General features: G+C 34.2%; 2 protein-coding genes across 3 annotated transcripts in view; one reads left to right on the top strand and one right to left on the bottom strand.

Moving 5' to 3' along the window:
- LOC138330785 (neurotrypsin-like) overlaps positions 1–6,478 on the bottom strand; it is a 25,990-nt gene extending 19,512 nt beyond the window's left edge. Inside the window, exons 1-2 of the mRNA XM_069278305.1 lie at positions 6,347–6,478; positions 4,165–4,257 (exon numbers count right to left, since the gene is read on the bottom strand). Of these exons, the coding sequence (XP_069134406.1) occupies positions 4,165–4,222 (58 nt within the window). The 5' untranslated portion in view covers positions 4,223–4,257; positions 6,347–6,478. The remainder of the gene's footprint in view (positions 1–4,164; positions 4,258–6,346) is intronic.
- A 727-nt stretch (positions 6,479–7,205) lies between these two features.
- Positions 7,206–20,858, top strand: part of LOC138332374 (scavenger receptor cysteine-rich type 1 protein M130-like) — a 30,876-nt gene continuing 17,223 nt past the window's right edge. The window contains exons 1-8 of one of the 2 annotated variants that reach the window (XM_069280454.1): positions 7,206–7,385; positions 8,212–8,329; positions 12,036–12,119; positions 12,529–12,673; positions 16,263–16,444; positions 17,700–17,835; positions 18,690–18,871; positions 19,136–19,271. In XM_069280454.1, coding sequence (XP_069136555.1) covers positions 8,311–8,329; positions 12,036–12,119; positions 12,529–12,673; positions 16,263–16,444; positions 17,700–17,835; positions 18,690–18,871; positions 19,136–19,271 — 884 coding nt within the window. In that variant the 5' untranslated portion in view covers positions 7,206–7,385; positions 8,212–8,310. Of the gene's footprint in view, positions 7,386–8,079; positions 8,330–12,035; positions 12,120–12,528; positions 12,674–16,262; positions 16,445–17,699; positions 17,836–18,689; positions 18,872–19,135; positions 19,272–20,858 lie in introns of those variants that run through there. The other variant, XM_069280453.1, reaches the window with a different exon arrangement.

Genomic DNA, 20,858 nt, shown 5'->3' on the forward strand with positions numbered 1-20,858 from the left:
TAAGAGTGTCCTAAATGGACTCTCCTTTTTTCTTAAAAAACTTAATCCTCTACTATTATCGTAATAATGATGCTACTATGAAATCAAAATATTCTACATTTATGATTTAGGTTTTTTTCTTCTATTGCACCATGAATAATATTTATACTTTGTGTTTCGTACATGTGAAATGTAAACATGTTGAGAGTAATTGCTATATAATAATGTCTTAATGTTATGTACATATACTTGTTCATCCTGTCATGCTTATACACTTGTATTTGTTTTATCCCTCATGTTACACATTATAATGACGCGTCGCAAGATACTGGTGATACTTAACGTTACACTAGGGTGACGTCGAACGGCGTTAAATATGGACAACGGCATGGATTAAAAATGGCATTTTAAGAAATTTCGAATATAGAAATACAAAAGTTATATATGTATCGAATCCTTTTGGTATGACCTATAAGACCATGTATATAAAATGAATGTATATACATCTGTATATTGTGTCTGTATCTGACTTTTCTTTGATTTTAATCGAATTAAAGATTCCTGTAATGTTTCTCTTGTGCTTGAATGGAGTTTCCAATATTCATGTTGAGGACTAAAATCATATTTCATCTTTATTTTACTTCCAAAATGTACATATGTATAATAACGGTATAAACTGCTAATCTTGTACACAAAGCTGCAGTTAAGCCGTTCTCGGTTTAGAAGTCAAATACGGCGATTGTATTTTCATAAGGCAACGTTAACGTAAGGTTTTAATGAAAAAGATAGTATTACGATATTTGTTATTTGGCATCAGTACAGTAGTATTTCCTGTAAATAAAATACCTTGATAAATACAGATCGATAAAAACTAAGTTGAACTCACTACATGAATATTTTAACAAAAAATGCTTGACTCAAATTTTTGATCATAATGTTCTCTAATTCTACGACCCCGGCAAAAGGACACTAAAGATAGCATCGTAAACGGTCAAAGGTTTTACTGAACAATATAATACATACATGTCTCAACGAAAAGTATAGGTGATTTAGATAAACTTAATTCGTGAAACGCTAAATTTTGTAGCCACATGCTTCCTGACAATGACAACACAATAAGAGACCAACGATTACTAGTATACATGTATCAACCTTTTAAACTTATTCTGATTGGGGTAGGGGAGTGATTGGCGGTTGGTGCAATAATAGAGTGATAAAGATAACCCGGCGTAGTATCACTAACCGTTCATCTCGGGGTCATGAGATGGAAACCAATGTGGGACAATTACATATAACATGTAGTGACCACAGGTCGATGTTTTTACTTCTGATGCTTTTACTTTCCCACCTTATATGCTTTGTGCGCAGCCAATTAATATGTTATAATAAGGATGTTAATTAAATGAAATAACAACACCCTGACAGTTTCAAGGTACGTGTACATGTACTGTGCCGCTGACGACCACCTGTTTCTTTTACTAAACATAACAATGCAAGTTTAATAAGATACGCCATATTAAACCCAGTCTATATCCAAAAAATGTTCAAAAGTTCAGAAATTGATGAAAGTGTCCGGTAGATGACGCTTATGCTTTACTTTTGGTCACCGGTATCCGGGGTTAGAGGGTAATCGGGAGTACACCGGTACCGGTGGTTTTGCCATTTTTCCGACATCGGACAATACGGTCAAAAATTGTCACACATCATTTACATAAAAAGGAGGCCGTACGTACGGTAATCGTATGGCGTTTGTTTCGAAAGAAATTTTTAGGGGACCGGTGGACAGTGAATATCACCCGAACATATAATGCTGATCGGTCGATTATCATATGATGTCCGGGCGATAACCGGTCTATTCACCGGACATCGTACGAATATCGCCCGAGTATCTTACGGACAACGAACGATAGTTGTACCAGGCCCGGCCGAATGTCGGGCAGTGTGATTGCCACTCGATTCCCGAAAGAATATCGGACGATATTAAACGAGGGGGAAGAATATGTTGCCGGTTATGAAAATCTACGGGACACTGGGCCGGAGAGATTTTAACTTCGAGTAAAAATCTTCGGGTACCTCACCGATTATGCCTGAAAGCCTCGGCCACCGGCCGGACATGTCTGGTGTTTGGCCGGGATCAAGACCAAAATGACTAAAACCAAAAAGTCAATGTACAATTAATATTGCATAATTTTAATTCTGGGCTACATGTATTGCATGTACAGTATTCTGTTCAGGTGAGCATACGCACATAAATTATATACCAGTACCAGTATTCAAGAGGTTATCGTGAAAGGTCACAGACTTATCGTAGTTCCCATTTGTTGAGACTTCTCTTATGACATCTCGCGAGCTTCTCAATGTATAGTAATCTTGTCGCCTATATATGAATTCATTAAATGGAAATACATTTACACATGCACATAAGTTAGATACGGAGCCTATGCGTGTAATCTATTTTTTCGGTGTTTATAGCTTGAAATTTTAACCAAAATGTTCCCGTCAGATACCGTCACGGCTTGTATTAACATTTCAATATTCTGGGGACATTAATTTGCAGATAAAAATATGTTTACAAGAAAATAACCAATAGCATAAATAGGATAAGTAATATCATGACCACAACACTGAAATCGAAATGCCCACAACACTGATAATATGGAAGGTGGTAGGGAGAAGTTGGGGTTCGCACATTTAGTGCAAGCCTTTAGCTTTTTTCATTAATTACCGTAAAACATGGTAGCCGTCTAACGTCAATTACTTTTGCAAATATAGTTTTGCTTGATAGTAGTATCGGTATCGGGTATCAGTTGCGGAGATGGGGGGGGGGGGTTGTTACAAGTTTAATTGTTATAATTACTGTTCGACTAGTCTTTAGAAGGACTCATTTTAATTAAACTTAGTGTATAATCATACGGAAACATTTTCAATATATGGTTGTATGAGTGAGTGCTGTTTTATGGTTGGATAAACAGCGACGTCATGATGAAACAAGTTTTTACGTATGACGTAAAAGTGAACTTGGGACATTTCTATGTAACATGCGGCAATGGATATATCTTTTATAATTTGCAACTGACTTGGGTCATGTTATATATGAAAATGAACAACACGAAATGTACTTTTATATGCTTATAGAGCCAACAACACAAAACAAAGCGTTTTTGGTATGAGTACGTCATAAACGTAATGTCGTTGATTAAGGTCGGGCATATTCGCATTTGGGACATTTGCTTTGGACACGGCAAAATCAATGTAACTAAGATACCGTTTTATTTCTGCATATGATATCTACCTCAGATAGTTTTATTGAACCTGTACTTTGTAATGATTGTTTATTATCCACTTATATCGTCTTATTAATACATTTCAGCGTAGCTAAACAACGCGGTTCTACTTCTTGATACTAGATGGGACACTTTTGCTCTTTTTCTATTCTACTCTTTTACTACTGAAAAAAAGGCTCAAATTCCAAAATGCCGTTATCTACAAAATAAGTATATATCGTACTTAAGATGGACGAATTTTAACAGTTTTGAGTGAAAAATTACGAGAGTACCGTGACTTTCTTACGTATTTGTGCAACCGCGATGTAACATGGGACAACGAGAAAATGACGTTATGTTGACAAATTTCTACGAATTTTTCCTAAATATTTTCTTCATATCTGCCAAATAGTTACATATTTGAAATCCGTGAATCTTCCGGTTCGTTTGGTATATAATACTTCATATTTAGAAACTTGACTAAATGCATCACGTTTAATACTAAATCGCGAAGTACGGATTACGCGAAGTATCACCAGTATCTTGCGACGCGTCAATGTGTCTGGGTGTAAAATAAAATCGTTAAAATCGTTAAATCGTTGTTGTGTCTGTTTGTATAGTGGAAATCACTGAAGCATGTCACCGAAGACACCAAGCAACACACCTCACCGGTCACATTATACTGACAACGGCCGAAACACTCGTCTATTTATCATGTACGCTGAGGAGGAGAAAAAACTAACATTTTTGCAGACTTTGGTGTGTCTCGGCCAGAGGACAGAGCCTGAAGCCTTCCTCACAGAGGCGAGCGCTCAACAGGAGGCCAAACGTGAGCTGGTGTCAAGCGAAACGTTAGGAAAAACAAAATAAGGTAGGGAGAAAGAAAATAAGTAATAAACAAATAAATAAAAAGTGTACTCACCAAGTGTAAATATTGGTGCATGGATAAGAGTAAACACACACAGGATTACCAAAAACATCTCTATTTCTGTGTGGCAATGAAGGTCACATATTTCTATAAAAACAATTTTGTAATGTAAGTTATATTTAGATACTATTTTAGCAACCCAATTCAACAACGATGTATTCTAAACATTTGTAAGCGCGATAATAATGTTATTTAACCAAATACACAGTTTTGTAAATACCTATTTTTATATCACTTAAGACATCATTTTTATTGTTATTTTCGAATTATCCGTGTGCGCAGACGATCGTAACATAAACTCACTCCCTTGTATAGACTTATCTTAGCCTCTAGTGAAGCACATACTTGTCAAATGGAGAAGAAAGAAGGAAATAACGAATTGCGTTTTTCTCTAGCAATTACGTTATTCACAGAATATATTAAGCGACTATAACGTTATTGCATTTCCTCTCTTTTAAGCAGGTCTAAACCACACTTACGCTCAAACACTAACACCTATCTCCCCATAAATAGATGTCACATCGCACAAACAGGACCACGAATCATTACTTCCATCTCAAATATAGGCAATTACCATGTATCAAATGGTACCTATATCCAAACGCATTTGTTAACCCTGCCTCCCCTCACAAACAACTCCAACCATAGCGGATTTCCCTGTCTCCCCTCACATAGAAGTCCAACTATAGCGGATTTTCCTGCCTCCTCCACAAACAATTCCAACCATAGCGGATTCCTTGCCTCCCCTCACAAACAACTCCAACCGTAGCGGATTTCCCTGTCTCCCCTCACATAGAAGTCCAACTATAGCGGATTTCCCTGTCTTCACCCACAAACAAGTCCAACTATAGCGGATTTCCCTGCCTCCCATCATAAAGAAGTCCAACCATAGTGGATTTCCTGCCTCCCCTTACACGGAAGTCCAACTATAGCGGATGTCCATGTGTTCACTCACAAATAAGTCCAACAATAGCAGATGTACTGCCTTCCCTCACAAAGAAGTCCAACCATAGCGGATTTCCCTGCCTCCCCTCACGAAGAAATCCACCCTTAGCGTATGTATTTGCCTCTCCTCACAAACAAGTCAAGCCATAGCGGATTACCCTGCCTCCCCTCAAAAAGACGTCCAACCATAGCGGATATCCCTACCTCCAATCACAAACAAGTCCAACCATAGCGGATATCCCTCTCCTCCCTCACAAACAATTCCAACGAGCGAATTTCATGTCTCCCTTCATAAAGACGTCTAACTATAGCGGATTTCCCTGGCTACTCACACAAACAACTTCAACCATAGTGGATTACCCTACCTCCCCTTACACAGAAGTCCAACCATAGTGGATCTCCTGCCTCCCCTCACAAACGGGTCCAACCATAGCGGCTTTCCCTGCCTCCCCTCACAAAGAAGTCCAACCATAGCGGATTCCCCTGCCTCCCCTCACAAACGGGTCCAACCATAGCGGATTTCCCCGCCTCCCCTCACAAACGGGTCCAACCATAGCGGATTCCCCGCCTCCCCTCACAAAACAGTACAACCATAGCGGAATTCCCTGGTTGCCCTCACAGAGAGGTCGAAAGATAATTATTACATTGTACCGAGTCATACATAGGTCCATATATAAGTGATATTCCTTCTTTCCTTCCAAACAGATTAAGATTTTTAAGAACTATATATTCCGCGTACCCTCTCACACACATGCCCATTAACATTATATTACCATGTCACCTTTGTTATAATTGTGAAGAATGAGAACAACCAAACTGTCTGCCATACACCTGTCCCAGATTTATTTGATCTCTTCTAACACACTGAGATATAGGAGGAACTATTACCTTTCTAATCCATCCGCAATGTTCATTACCCAAAAAACGCTAATGACTAAGCGATATAGCCTATATCACACCTAATGCACAGACTTTTCAGGTAGTCTCACATCAAACATTATACTGCCCTGTCTACATCACAAAATCTAAATAAAAGGTAAATGATATCGTCTTTAGTTATCTCTACTACATTTTGTTTAGGAAAATAACTGTTTTGGATGATACATCGCCAAAATCTAAACCAGTGATAACTTTGTCATCAATTATTATTAATTAAGATAACTGAAAATTAAAAATAAAATAAATTGATACAAATTGCACTAATTAGATACAAACATATACATGTACTTACATTGCCGGTGTTGTTTATAGATATAGGTATGGAATGCGAGCTGAGGACTTCCTTGTTGATGGCGATAAAGAACCTAGTGATAAAAATGTTTTCGTCTGATACGTTCATATTTATCAGCTTACATAAAAAAGGAGCAGATCATTATCTACTCACGTATGACATATCTCTAACACGACGCTTACAACGGGAATTTACAGGTAGAGACGTGACCATAGCATACTAAGAAATTGGTAAGATTATAAACGATCCCATATCACATGCTACAGGACTCTTATCAGATCAATCCAAAAAAGAAATTCCGTTTTTTTTAACAATCTTATGTTTGTTTTTAATTTTTATTTTTTTTCTTGATTGATTGGATTTTTTTCTTTATTTATTTGCAACATTTTACACACATATAGACATACTCTGAATTAAAGACAATTAATTAGGTCAATGTTCTAAGGGTCCTAAATGATTATTGATAACGTCATATTACATATATATCAAGAGGCTGTGCCAATAAGCATTGAGCTTCGTACACTATATTAGTGTGAAAACACAGAAGTTATTGATCGTTTACTTATTTGCTACATATAAAGAACTTATCATAAAAAATTGGGTAATATGAAAAAATACTTTGTATATCCATGGCAACCTGGGCTATTTACAATATTATTATACCTCACCGATGAGTCATAGTCGCTGATTGGTCGAGAGTCGTCACGTGTGAGGGCGACAAAACATCGTGTATCCCGCTGAACGTCATGTTCAAAAATCATGTTTCCCCCATGCGGAGTCCCTCGTACGTTTGTAAAGATTTGTCTTCCATGTAACGGAACTCTCCGAGGTATTCCGATAACAAATAAAATCGATGGCAGACGACCCTTCCGTCTGCCTTTTAACGAGAAAATTATTAATGTTTTTGTGATAAAAGATACAAACAATACAATTACACTCGATGTAATGTTTAGATAATGCTAACCTTTTGTTTATCAGGATTTTTGAAAAAAGAAAATTTAGAGACAGGCAATGATTAGTAGAGCCTCTTAATCTAAAGGTGAGTAGCTAATTAAATTATCAATGTCTTGTTTGATGGAATGATTTGTGGATATTACATTTCTATTTCTCAGTTTCTGTACATCCTTTCAGTGCTGTACAGTTATTTATTACTGTAATTCTTTAGTGATACAGGAATTATTAATTTTGTATTTGAATGCACTACATCATATATTATATAGAAACATTTACATACCAGTATATGTGTAGGTAGTGTCAGACTCAAGTGAAAACAGAAATGATTTCAAGTACTCTAATAGGTTACTAATTGTTCTCTTAAGAAGCATAATTTTGTGTATAATGAGATCTAGAATGTATTATACTCGATTAATCACGACATACTGGTACTTTGAATCGCATATAGCAAAATCACAAACACTTTTCAATAGCTGAGTTTGTGTTTTCTCTCTTGATCCAAATGGAGTCAGGCGAGATCCCATCCATATTTAGTAATTAAACGTGATTGATTTTTTCTGCTCCGATGTGTTGTGTCTATGTCTTTTGGTATTTTTGAAAATAAATAAAAACATGAAACTATATAAATTTAAAACAGCTCATGATAACACTGGTCACATCAAAGACCAAAATCTCAGTAAAAGAGGAATTCATAGGTTAAAGTCTTTATACAGACGGGTTAATATTGGCCTTTCAGAACGATAAGATCCGATTATCCAGGTTGGCTTTTACATATATGGTAGCTAGGACAGGTTTTAGATGTACTTTGATAAAAACCAGAAGATTTAGTGCTGTTAATACATGTCACTTTTGTGATCCAATTATAGATAATACTAGTAAACATTGTAACACTCATACGGTTCAATTTATAGGTTTGCACGTGTTTTATAGACGAAAGAACGTTTTAAAAGCGACATAAGATAAAACCAGTGTGTAACTATTGTTATCACGCTACAAGGAAGTACACGAATATGGGTAAAACGATCACAGGTAAGACGTTTTATTTTCATATGCTTTTTTTTCATTAAGCAACAAATTGAAAAAGTTAATACTACTAATTGCTGTTTTTGATGGTAGTGGTACAGTAATTGTTTTTCTATAATAATTAAGGATTTCCATCAGGATGGAAATCCCTATTGTTATTGTTCTGTTTTTTCTTATTATTCTTATTATTTCAACAAAACCTTCTTAACACTTTCTCACGAACGGAACAAGGTACGACGCTCAACTTTGGACACGTATTGTACGTACACAAGGTCTTGAAACGTACGTTCGATTTTGTTCGGAAAGTTTCAAGGTCAAGGTCACAGACGAAAAAAACTACTTTTTTCGAACGAAGTTCAAACGCTCATAACTTCATAACCATACGCCGTTCAACATGTACGTTTCGTTATTTAGGTAGATCGTGATCTTGAACGTTTTTTTCTCAATACATGTTATCAAGGGGTCGAATGAGGTCAAATAAAGGTCAAAAATGAACTTTACACTAGAAATGTTTTGAAGAGCGCATATGAAAGAGCATGCTCTCTGGCACATACAATGACCAATTTACCTCGGATACACGGTCAGTATATCTTAATATAAGTTTTATTTTGGTGTCGACACGGAAAGACGAGATAACTCGACAAAATCTTGTCATCTCCTCCAATCGCACAAACGATACCAGCATCGATCTTGATTACAACAAAATGAAAATGTCTAATGTTGGAAATATGGGTTTGTATATTCATTATTTACATAAACCAATCAAAAACAAATAATCTATTTCATGCAGACAAATAATAATTTGCAAATTCCATACAGCGCCAGCTAGGAAACGTCCTAGGCATATCGCTACCCACGATGTTCTCGATCGTGGACTTTTATTATGTAACCTTTCATCGCTTATTTGATCGAGATATATCAGTCTTCGAAAGAGACAGTTATGTTTCTATGATTATGTGGAAGGAAAGTGTGTACAAGATATAAACAACACATCTCAACTGCTATTCCAGGACCGTAAAATGTAATATTGCTACCCAATCACAGGGGCACGCAAATTATTCATAATGTAAAATATTTGCTATGTACGTCATGTCCACATAATCGGAAAATGAATTATATATTATGTAAATATCGATTAGCTTGTAACAATAAGTATAATAATAAAATCTTTTATGTAACCAGGGTTACATATTTAGACAAGTCTAATTTACAAATGGCCCTGCATCAATAAACAGACAACAGTTTGATAAAGAAAATACCTTTATTTTAAATACATATACATTTATATCATCATGTAAATATGATAAACTTCATACAATGTTTAAAATTTGCATACAAAGCGGTTTAAATGATTAATAAAGTCGCATATATCAGCTTTCAATTAATACAGTACCTATACTCATTTCAAGACAAATTAATCTTTAAAATAGATAAAGGATATATAAAAGCTAATAATTGATTACCAATGGTCACTTGTCCGGATGAAATATTTTAGGATTTTAACTTAACAAAAAAAAAAATAAAAAATATATATATATATAAATATCAACACATACTGTCTATCACTGCATCTCGTGGCGAGTCAAAGAAATGGACATCCATTGTTAACTTTCAAGGTAGTTTGTATTTGATTGGTGTTGTAACTTTATTTTAAGTCATCTTATCTAATCTCTTACATTACATTTCTTTTATTATAATTCAGTATATATGCAGTGATTGTATACTGCACTGTAAAATAATGCACATATTGTCAAATAAGCACAAAAAAACTCAAATTAAGAAAAGTACGAGGATTATATTAATAGATAAATAATTGAAGTTGAAAGAGAGGGAAGATAAATAAAAGTATGGAAATATGTACGAGAGGCCTTCTCTTGAAGGGACACTGTATTACATTATGTAATATTGAATAAACAATTATTTTGGTAAAATAAATTTTTTTCTTACAACATGATTGGCACCAATAATGTTCAGTGTTTTTTTCTGTTTCGGAGGCGCTGTAGGCCTTTCATACCATTAAAAAATGTAAATGATTGATTTTTAGAAAATAGGAACGGATCAAGCACCTTACGTAACCAATATATTACAATCGATTTCTATTTAAAAAACGTAACAACACAACTATTAGGAAGTACATGTTCTGCCGACGTGTATGGATTCATGTAAGATAGTGTTGCTAGTGCGAGTATAAATACATGTACATAGCACTTTAAGGTACATACTGACTTTTAGAAGAAAAAAACACATATCATTTGTTTTCTAAAAGGTCTTATTTTCTTGCATGTATCATGAAGAATTCAACTATGTAAAGAGTGTGGGATTTTCGAACTACAGTATTTCTTAAGATATTTAAGCTTGAAATATATCATTTGTGCAGATTTTCTAACCGAAAATAGAAAAATATGAATTAATATTATGTTTTTGTAATATTAGGTTTAATGTAGTTTCAATCCTGTTGAGATTTTTGACTTGAACTTCTAATGATAGACAAAAATATAAAACTGTTTTTTTTTTTTACAAATGAAAACTATTTTTCGCTTTTCCCATGATCGTTTATGTACTTAAAGATCTTATTATGGCATATTTCGCCCCTAAACAAATCAATGAATAAGATAAAAAAAAATCAAAAAAAAAAAATCCATGTTTCCATGTTAGTTTCACAATGTTTACATAATTATGTAACGGTTGTTACAAGAAAGTATAACAGAAATGAGAAACCAGCAGCTAAATTCAAAACACAATTTAATTATATATACAATATTATACAGAGATGGTTTACAATATTTAAAGTAATTGGTGGTGGTACAAGAGTAATACGAGAGTTTAAAATGTTTCTTTTCTGTATGTGAATGTCCTGGTATAATCCTTAACCCTTCCAGGTTCCTAATTAATAATGTTCACAACTCCACGAGGAAAAATGAATGTCCACAGATAATTTGTAAAGTTCCAGATAACACGAATAAATCCACACAATGCGTTGTAACACTCCACAGATAAAGTCACAATAGCTGTCCCCATAGAATCTAATATGGCGCTGTACAATTCTTGATATGTCCAATTACAGGTCTCATTACAGTTCTGATTAGCCTTTGGAAGCTGGAGTATATTGGAGAACCTTCTACTTCTAGAAATACCTAACTAAAAACAGTAAACAAATAAACACACTGAACTTTCTGGAAATATATCATTCTAGATCCTTACTTATAACCAACATGTTTACAAACATGTATGTTTACACATTTTAATATTCTAGAAAGTTCTATAACCTAAATTAATGATATGTTCTTTATAGGATATATTGATAATAAAGCTATAGGAGTTATCTCCCTTACCTAATAACTACATGTATTTAGTGTGATACATAACACGGTCCTCGATTATTTTATAATTTTGAAGTTTGTAACCCATAAATTAACAAATCCGAACTGAGGTCTACGTTGATAAAATTGACATACAGAACGTAACCAGTATGACGTCATTAACTCATAAACTAATCACCGTTAAAATGGCCGTTCCATGTTTTGGATTAAATCATGGTTGATAAACGGATTTCATCGTCTAACCCCTACAATGATGAAGACTATTTGTAAACTTCTAGAATCTTTATAGACCAGATATCTTATATAAAAAACCAGTATGATGGGTAATTAAATCATTGAGGAAGCAACCGCTGCAACACTCTGTCAATTACTTCTCTGTTTACTTATTTCAGGAAAGAAACTTTACAATCCTCCAATGATGACAAAAACCATTACATGCTTGATTTTCTGCCTATCTACCCTTGCAGGGTCTAATGGTGAGTTCACTAAGACGACAGTTGTTGGTACATGTAATAGTAGATAAATAGTAGAAAAATTGAGAGAAAAAAAACCATAAAACAAATAAAACATTTTTAAATACTGAAGTGTAAATCGATATTTTTTATATAAATTCGTTAGAAAATGAATACAATATTTGTCACACATTTTAAACAATACTGACTATAAATATGTCAGTTAAATATTCCTTGTACTGAGGAAATTAAATTCGTTGTGCCAGTTTATGTTTACCATTTAAACGTTTATAATAGGATATTAAGGTGATCAAGAAACGAGATATATTATCAACAATCTAGATGTCAATAAAAATACTGCAAACACACATGAACTATAACTTTAGAGAGGTCAATAATATTTGAAAAAGTACAGATTGTGTCTCATTTTTAGCAACAAGCGTCCGTCTCCGTGGGATGCATAGTACGGCCTACAAAGGACGAGTCGAGGTTTTACACAATGGTATATGGGGAACTGTGTGTGACGACAGTTGGACAGACGATGACGCGTCAGTGATATGTAGGATGCTCCATTTTAGGTACGAATAAAGCCAATGTAGGAGTGGACTTTCCTATAAATTGAAATATTTTGCCACATGTATGTCATATCTTACTTATATATACATTATATGCTGGGGTAAATGATCATAATTACAAATAATGAGTATATTATTGATGTTGGAACAATTACATTAATGAAAAAGTAAATATTTAATATTTAGTGAACTACACTTTAGATTTCAGTTTTAACAAAAATAGACCAAATGTTCATCTTGTCAATCCTTATAATTAAATTAAATTCTTAAGATTAAACAGACAAACAGAATATAATGTTCAAACAACAGTTTTCTATGCCGCAACGCTCTGAACACCGAAAAAAGTTCGGTCTAAAACATCTCGCGCAAATGGACGTATATTACATGTACCTTGTTTCCTGTTTCCTGTTTGTAAAATCTTGCTTTTATTACCATTTCAACCTGATGCAAACCTGACAGAAATATTTGGTCATATGAGGCAGTAGCGGATGGTTACTTAAAATTTGTTTGAGACTCGCTCGTCTGTTTATGGCGTCATACAAACATGTGTTTCTACCCTTCAGTCTATAACTTTAGACTTTACAGAAAATAAAAAGCGCATTACCACCACAATAAAATTGGACAATTACATGTGGTGATCTGGCGTACGTTACTGAGAGAATAATTACCAAGATATCACAAAATACACTGGTGCCGGTCTTATGCACGGATCATAACTGACATATTAATATTATAGTAATTCTTGTCTACACTGGACCGGGCTATTGGCTAGTTAACAGAGATATCTAATATACAAATAGGTTATAATTCAAGAGATACTATAAGTAGATCGATTTGTTACCTGGCCGTGCAATCACTCGCTTGATGTGAAATTGACGGTATTTATCGATAACTGGATCCTCTTAAATTATTTTAGAGTCAATGATTCGAGGTTAAGGTTGTGGTGTATGTATATGTGTTTATTTTTACATATTAAACTACAGTTGTGTGACCGCACAACGTAAAAGGAATTGCGGTGTGCGGACGACGTGCGGTCTGTGCGGTAGGAACGTACAGTGTCTAGGCGATAGCTATCGTGGTTGATATAAATTTAGGAATTCAATTTTATTGAGTAAATATTCGAAACGGTGATGGGGTTTTATTGCTAATGTGTTGAAGTCATGGCAAATTTAAACGTGAACTATAAAGACAACCGATTTTAAATAATAAACATGTATTTTGTTTTGTTTTGTTTACTTGACAATTTACGCACTGGAGGCTGTTAGACAGTCTGATGCACCGGTTAATTAGACTTTACAATGTTGATTTACTAGGTATGTATTTAATAAACATCTTGAATCGTTGTTTTTATTTTAAGCTTAAATGATAATATTTCAGTTTTTTTAAATGGTGGTCATAGAATGATTGATATACAGTCTTTCAACAAAGCCTTAAATCTAAAATGGATAAGGACAATTGTAAACACAAACTCTAGTTTGAAATATTTTTTATTTGATATGTATAATACAACAATAACTAAGTTACTGGTGTTTAGTGAAAAGTATTATGTTAAATTATCAAAGCGGTATAATAACCCATTCTGGTCTGAAGTATTTGCAACCTATGCAGATTATATTGCGAAAGTTAAATATAAAGCATTTAACCTGTTAAGATTGCCAATACGGTTCCATTCTCAAGTAAAGATAGATACAATGTAAATCTACTTTTACTACCAGAACTGGTTTGATTGACGTATTAGATTTCTGTATGACATGGTTGACAAATATAACAATTGTTTGTGCACGTATGAAGATTTTTGCAGAGTTTATAATTTTTGATCTCCATACATGCTATACTATGGTCTGAGAACCTCTATGATGCCTTTGTTTTCTTCCTACTTCTGAGTTGTTCCCACAGAACAATGTTTCGTACCTTTTAGAACAATTACATTTGAACTAATAAATAAGAACAAAAAAGTTTGTAGAGACATGTATAATATTTTATTTCAAAAATTTATTACGCAACTAGATAAACTGACAGGTGGTCGTACGTACTAGATGTAAATGAAATTGAAGTGAAAAACAGGGAAATGTTATTCTGAGTACAACAAAGGATGTCACTTTAAAGTAGTTCGAGTATAGAATCACCCATAGAATATTGGGTAATGGTTTTTAACTGGAATAAATATTTTAGACAACCGATTATGTACTTTCTGTAAGCAGAGGAACGAAACCACATTACATATACATATATTCTATGAATATGAGCATGTCTACAAATTCTATTTGGAAATCGCGGTAAACAATACCAAGCACACAAGACCTTAATGCTGATCGTTAAGTACTATTTATATATAGTCAGCGTGTCAAAGGCAATATGTTGTATATTTAAAGTGTTAAGAAAGATATTAAGACTTATTATAAGTCTGAAAGCTTTTCATCCTTAATCTTGAGTGGGGCAACTATCAAATCTGGAAAAAGATTGATAATATGTGAATCTAAATACTGCTTTTCGCATAGAGAAATTTTATACAAATGTATTGTAGATACACTACAAATGTAATCTAGTGTATATATTTTCATTACAAAAATGTTATATCTAAAAATATATATAAAAAAAAATACTGATTGAAATCAAGACATTCAAAATATACTAAATATTTAAAGTGAGAAAATGTGAGTGAAAGATATGCTTCTTTTGTATTTGTCTTTGGATCGTACACCGCACAGATGTGCGGACGATGTGCGCACAATCTATGTACGGTGTGCGGACGATGTGCGCACGCAGGTTTTGGTGCGTTGTGCGGTCACACAACTCTATAACCTAGACCAATAGCAATGACCACTAACTAGGTTCATGTACATTTTTAAACAGACATTTTGGCAAAATACGATTGCTTACGTTTCATTTATACAGGCTAGCATTGGTAGTAAATACGTTGTTATTGTAATGCTTAGTAATGAGCTTAAATCAAAGACAACATTATATTTTGTCTATTCTTTTACAATATGCTGATTATATGTGTGTTTAAAGTTATATGTGCCGTATTTTTCATACTCACGAATCAAAATGAGCTTTTAATATGTTATTCAGCACCAAAAATTACCAACTTTTTGAAAATTACAGTGCTTTCAATGCATAGGTTTTAATTTTACATGTACAAATAAGAGCTGAAAATGATTTTTGGCAGTACTGCCAAAAATCATTTATTTACATTAATAGTGAAGTGAAATGAGTACATACGGTGAGACCACGAAGCCAAATTGTGGTCTACAATTTCATTACACATTTTTACAATGTTTTTAGTAAATGTAAAGTGAATTCTGCAGGTATGTTTTCATTTAAACATATTTAAGGCATAAAAACAACAATTTTACAGTACAAAATTTCTGTGTTATAACTAACGTTTATAAGTCATCTGAAGCCATTTGAATGATTTTTACAGCTTTATTCATCAAACCTTATGGTTTTTAACAAATTAATGATGAAAAAATAGCATGTCAAAATTATCGCCCAGTTACGTCACATATAACTTTAAATAATCAACGACATCATTGATATGTAACGCTATATGAAAGATGTGGATTTGTATCTATTTGTAAATTTGTCACAGGAAAGGTGGTAAAGCATTTATTAATGCTCATTTCGGCGAGGGAAGTGGTCAGATCTGGTTAGATGATGTCAACTGTACACTGGGGTACACGGTGACTGACATTTCTAACTGTCATCATCGAGCCTGGGGGACCAATAACTGTGGCCATAGTGAGGACGCTGGAGTTGAGTGCATGACCATAGGTATTAACATCAATTGTGAGATTGAAGTGTTTCTATGAAGTTTTAAAATTTTGAAAACGAAACGATGCAAGTGATGGTATCTTGTTACCATTTACAACTAAAGGGTTCAATTTTTAATCACTCAACATGGAATTTGAAAGAGGCAAATGGGGATAACCGTGTGTTGTCCGGAATAATTAACTATAACAGGAGATCTCAGAACGTCACAGAAAATTTACATACGAGTAATCAAAGATACAAACTCAGAATGGCGACTGATATACAAAATAACAGATACATACATCCCCGCCTTACAGTTCTATATTATAAAAATGGGCCGTCACACCCTGTTTTTGTCACAAGTAAATGTTCGATTGTAAAAACGTTGTTTGTGTTTCTAAATAGTTAATTAATCATGTTTCTGTTATGTCTGAGAAAGCTTTTGCAACACAAAAGTTATAACACCTGACCAGAGCATGGGAGCTCTTCCACAATTATGTTGCAGATTTTTATTTTTATTTTCCTGGATCTTTTCTTGGTTAATATTACTTTAACTGAGGCCATGGTATGTATTTAACAATTTAATAAATATAAGACATCGGTATAATCATAATGTGGTCTGTGCGGGGGGCACCAACGACTAGATTCAGCATGTCCTGAGTTCTCACATCTCGAATTCTCAACATCAACATACCATGATACGAATAGACACAGTTATTTTTCAAATATATATGTAGACTTCTACTCCAAATTATTACCGAGCACATTCAGCTGTAGTGTGACAGCTCCATTACATTGCCTCATGTCTTTTGTTTTCGCTTCCCGCGTTGCGTCTAAGATGACAATACTACTCTTTCTGGTTTTTATCACGTTTTTTCCACCAAGCACGGTAGCACCTTATAGGGAGCACCACGTCAAGCTCTGAGCGCAATCACAAGTATCTCAAAGGAGAAGTCTTTTACTAATATGGTGCCCCCACACATATATCAATATTAAAGTGTCAATAAAAGAGCGGTGCCACCCAAATATTACTTGACACGCTCGTGGTATAGCTTCACTTCAGGGCACTACCCGTAGTCGTGAAGATTACTCATAATAATAATTACCAATATCTATCCTTATAAATACTAGTTAAAGCTACAATTTTCTTTCTTTACAGTGTATTTGTTGTTTTAAATCAATATTCTTGTTCGAAATCATTGTTAGTTAGACATTGGTTGAAAGTGTTAAACTTAATACTATGTATAGGAACATTATAGTTTTTCCTATGTTTAAGACATTCGCCTTATGAATGGAAACAGTGATAATGAAGGACGAATTGAGGTTTATCATGGCAGCTCCTGGGGCACGATATGTGACGATGGGTGGTCCAGTGATAGCTCTAGAGTTGCATGCCGTCAATTAGGATATAGGTAAGATAGAGATTACAAAACGAGTGGTTGTCGGATATGGAATTTATTTTACACGAATTTTTACAAAAGACCCGAACATTAGCGAGTGTCTTTTGTAACTTTTAAAAACATATCCAACAACCTCGAGTTGTGTGACCTCTTTCTACCACAATTTCAATCATCTACAAGAAGGCCAAAATAAACAACATCATTTGCCGACATTTACAATTAAGGTACATGTATAGTGATATCATCATACTCGAATAGGCACTCATTAATATTACGAAAAATCTTAATTGCTTACAAAATGTATTAATAACAAATCATTTATTTATGGACAACTGTTCCATACATTCCTACTCACCGAGCGTCCTTTTGAATCTTGATTTCTATAGGCCCTCGAGCAATGAAATTATCGTTGTCGAACTACATACGGACATGTTTTCGCCAACATTAAAACATTCGGTGATCGATTACGTTAACAATTTGTGACGTAGCAATGAGAAAAAAAAGTAATTTAGGTCAAAGTTTAAAATCTCAACCAATCAAAAGACCGGAAGGTGATATCCCACTAGTGGAATATCAATAAATTTGTCCAACACCCAGCACATTTATACGATGACCTGAGAGTAAAATAATACAACGTATCGTGGTAGAAAGATCGTTATGATATAACATACATTCGTCATAATGAAGTTTGTTATTCAGTTGTATAGATCAAACGAGTTCTGTCAAAATAGTATTTTAGTGATTTGATATTTGAACATGACTATCAACACACGCAATAAGTTGCCGAATATGCAATCAAGAATCTAGTACATTTATTGCTTTTATAGTCTAACTGGTGTTGATTAAAATGAATTAATTATGTACAGGGACTACTCCTCCTACTACTCAGGAGCACACTATGGTCAAGGCAAGGGATCTATACTAATGGATAACGTACGATGTCCTCACACTGTTATTCCGCAGAAAATTTGGAACTGCAGTTTCCCTGGATGGGGTGTACACAACTGCAATCACGATGAAGATGTTGGAGTGAAATGTGTCAAAAATGGTAAACGTTCTATCTATGTTTCATGGATTGTATAACGATCCGTGGATATAAGCATTCGATCCTGCACAATCTAACAGCCGGTTTTTATGGCTGTTTGGTTGAGTTTTGTGGGTATTGTTGGACAATGTTCAGTATAATCATTTCTGTGACAGTTCCGTTATGTACCGTTAAGCACTATCATCCATTCGTATTAATTTATTTTAAAAACTCTTTTCCACAGAAATATGAACATTCTTCTGATATCATTCATTCTTTAATTGCCAGCTGTGCGGCTAGTTAATGGATATGGCGGATACAGTGGTCGCTTAGAAATCCTCCAAAGTGGTAGATGGGGGACTGTTTGTGATGATTCCTTTGGGGACGAAGAAGCCAGTGTTGTTTGCCGAATGCTCGGATACAAGTAGGTAACATTCATATTTATTTTTGTGCCAGACGCATAAATTAAACAGAATTAAGTTTCAAGAACAAAAGACAAAACTTCATAAAGTTACCTATAATGATTTTAACGGCTTGACACATATTAGTAAAGTCTTACTTAAAGCTAAAAGATGCAGCCTATAATGGCAAATGTGATTTCTGTAAAATTTAAGGACGTTCCGAACAGTGATCGAATGCGCCTTTCGTTCGGACCTCTTCGGGTCAATGAGTGCATTCGGAACTGCACATGAAAACTCTTTTGTGACTAGGATTATGAAGAATACCGATCTATATGTTATCCGTCTAACGATATCTTATATTTTAAGGTTAAAATCAGGATATAGTCGTAAACGGCGTATTTGTCGATATTGTACTTAGTTCGGTTCGCCGAAAGCTTGATACCGGGTGAAAACCAAAGTTTGTACGGTAGGTGTAGGACCTAGTTTCGACAAACTAGAAAAAAATAATGTTGTCAGATCTTTGAATTTGGCTAGGCTAATATAACATGAAGCTACATATTTCTTTTGAGAAGCACATTGCATAACTCATGCAAACGGACTGATATATGCCGAAACGATCTCGATCTTGCACTGAATAAAATTAGATTTCATAGCAATCAAGTGATTAAAACATTTTCTGTTCAACTCCGTTAAACTGTGAATATTTGACACTTAATATACATGTGTTTTAAGGGAGATGCATAATTAAATCAAGATATTCCAATTTTGCCGAGTAATCCTCTAGTATAAAACTACAGATACAAAAATATTTTCATCTCTCCATCGCTCTACCCCTGCTTTTCATTCATTTTGTACAAGCTAGTATATTTCATGAATATTGCGTATCTAGATGTCTACATGTATCATGTTCAGCTAATATGATCCTCAATAACTTATAAGCACTAACACGTTCGGGAAACAAGATTTTATTTACTGTATACATGTACGATAAGACATTGGCCTAACTACTGTAATTAGATGATGCGTGTATTTCCCGTTTTGAGAAAATGCATGGAAGTACTCTAATTAAGTTGATCAAATAATATATGTAAGCTAGTGTAAACCTCAGTATTATATATGTGATATAGAAACTAAACATGTACATGTAGGCTAATTATTTTCCTGTCTACAGTAATCAGCTGAACGTAGATCGAGGATTCAGAATAAGATATATTTTTTCTTAGGCGTACACTTGCCGTATAGTTTATATCGAGGCTCCAAAAATCTGTTTTAGTTTACTTCGGATAATAAATATATATCAACATTTATTAGATATGCAGATATCTCCTCACAAAACATACAAAGACATATAGTTGTGTATGATGACATCGATTTTATAGACATTGTTGTGATCAAGTTTAAGTTATCAACTTCGATCGTTGTCACAAAGACACTTTTCATCGTTGCAATTTTGGCGCCAAATTCAAATTCATGCTTAAATATCTGCCTCAAACGACTATTGAAGCTAAGATATCTTGACGATAGAAAGATAGATTTTGATGAAATATTTTCCGCTAAAACAATATAAAATCATGGATTGTCTAAAGGGTAATTAAAGTAGAATCTTTACA

This window comes from Argopecten irradians, chromosome 9 (assembly GCF_041381155.1).
Source record: "Argopecten irradians isolate NY chromosome 9, Ai_NY, whole genome shotgun sequence".
NCBI classification, from domain to species: domain Eukaryota; kingdom Metazoa; phylum Mollusca; class Bivalvia; order Pectinida; family Pectinidae; genus Argopecten; species Argopecten irradians.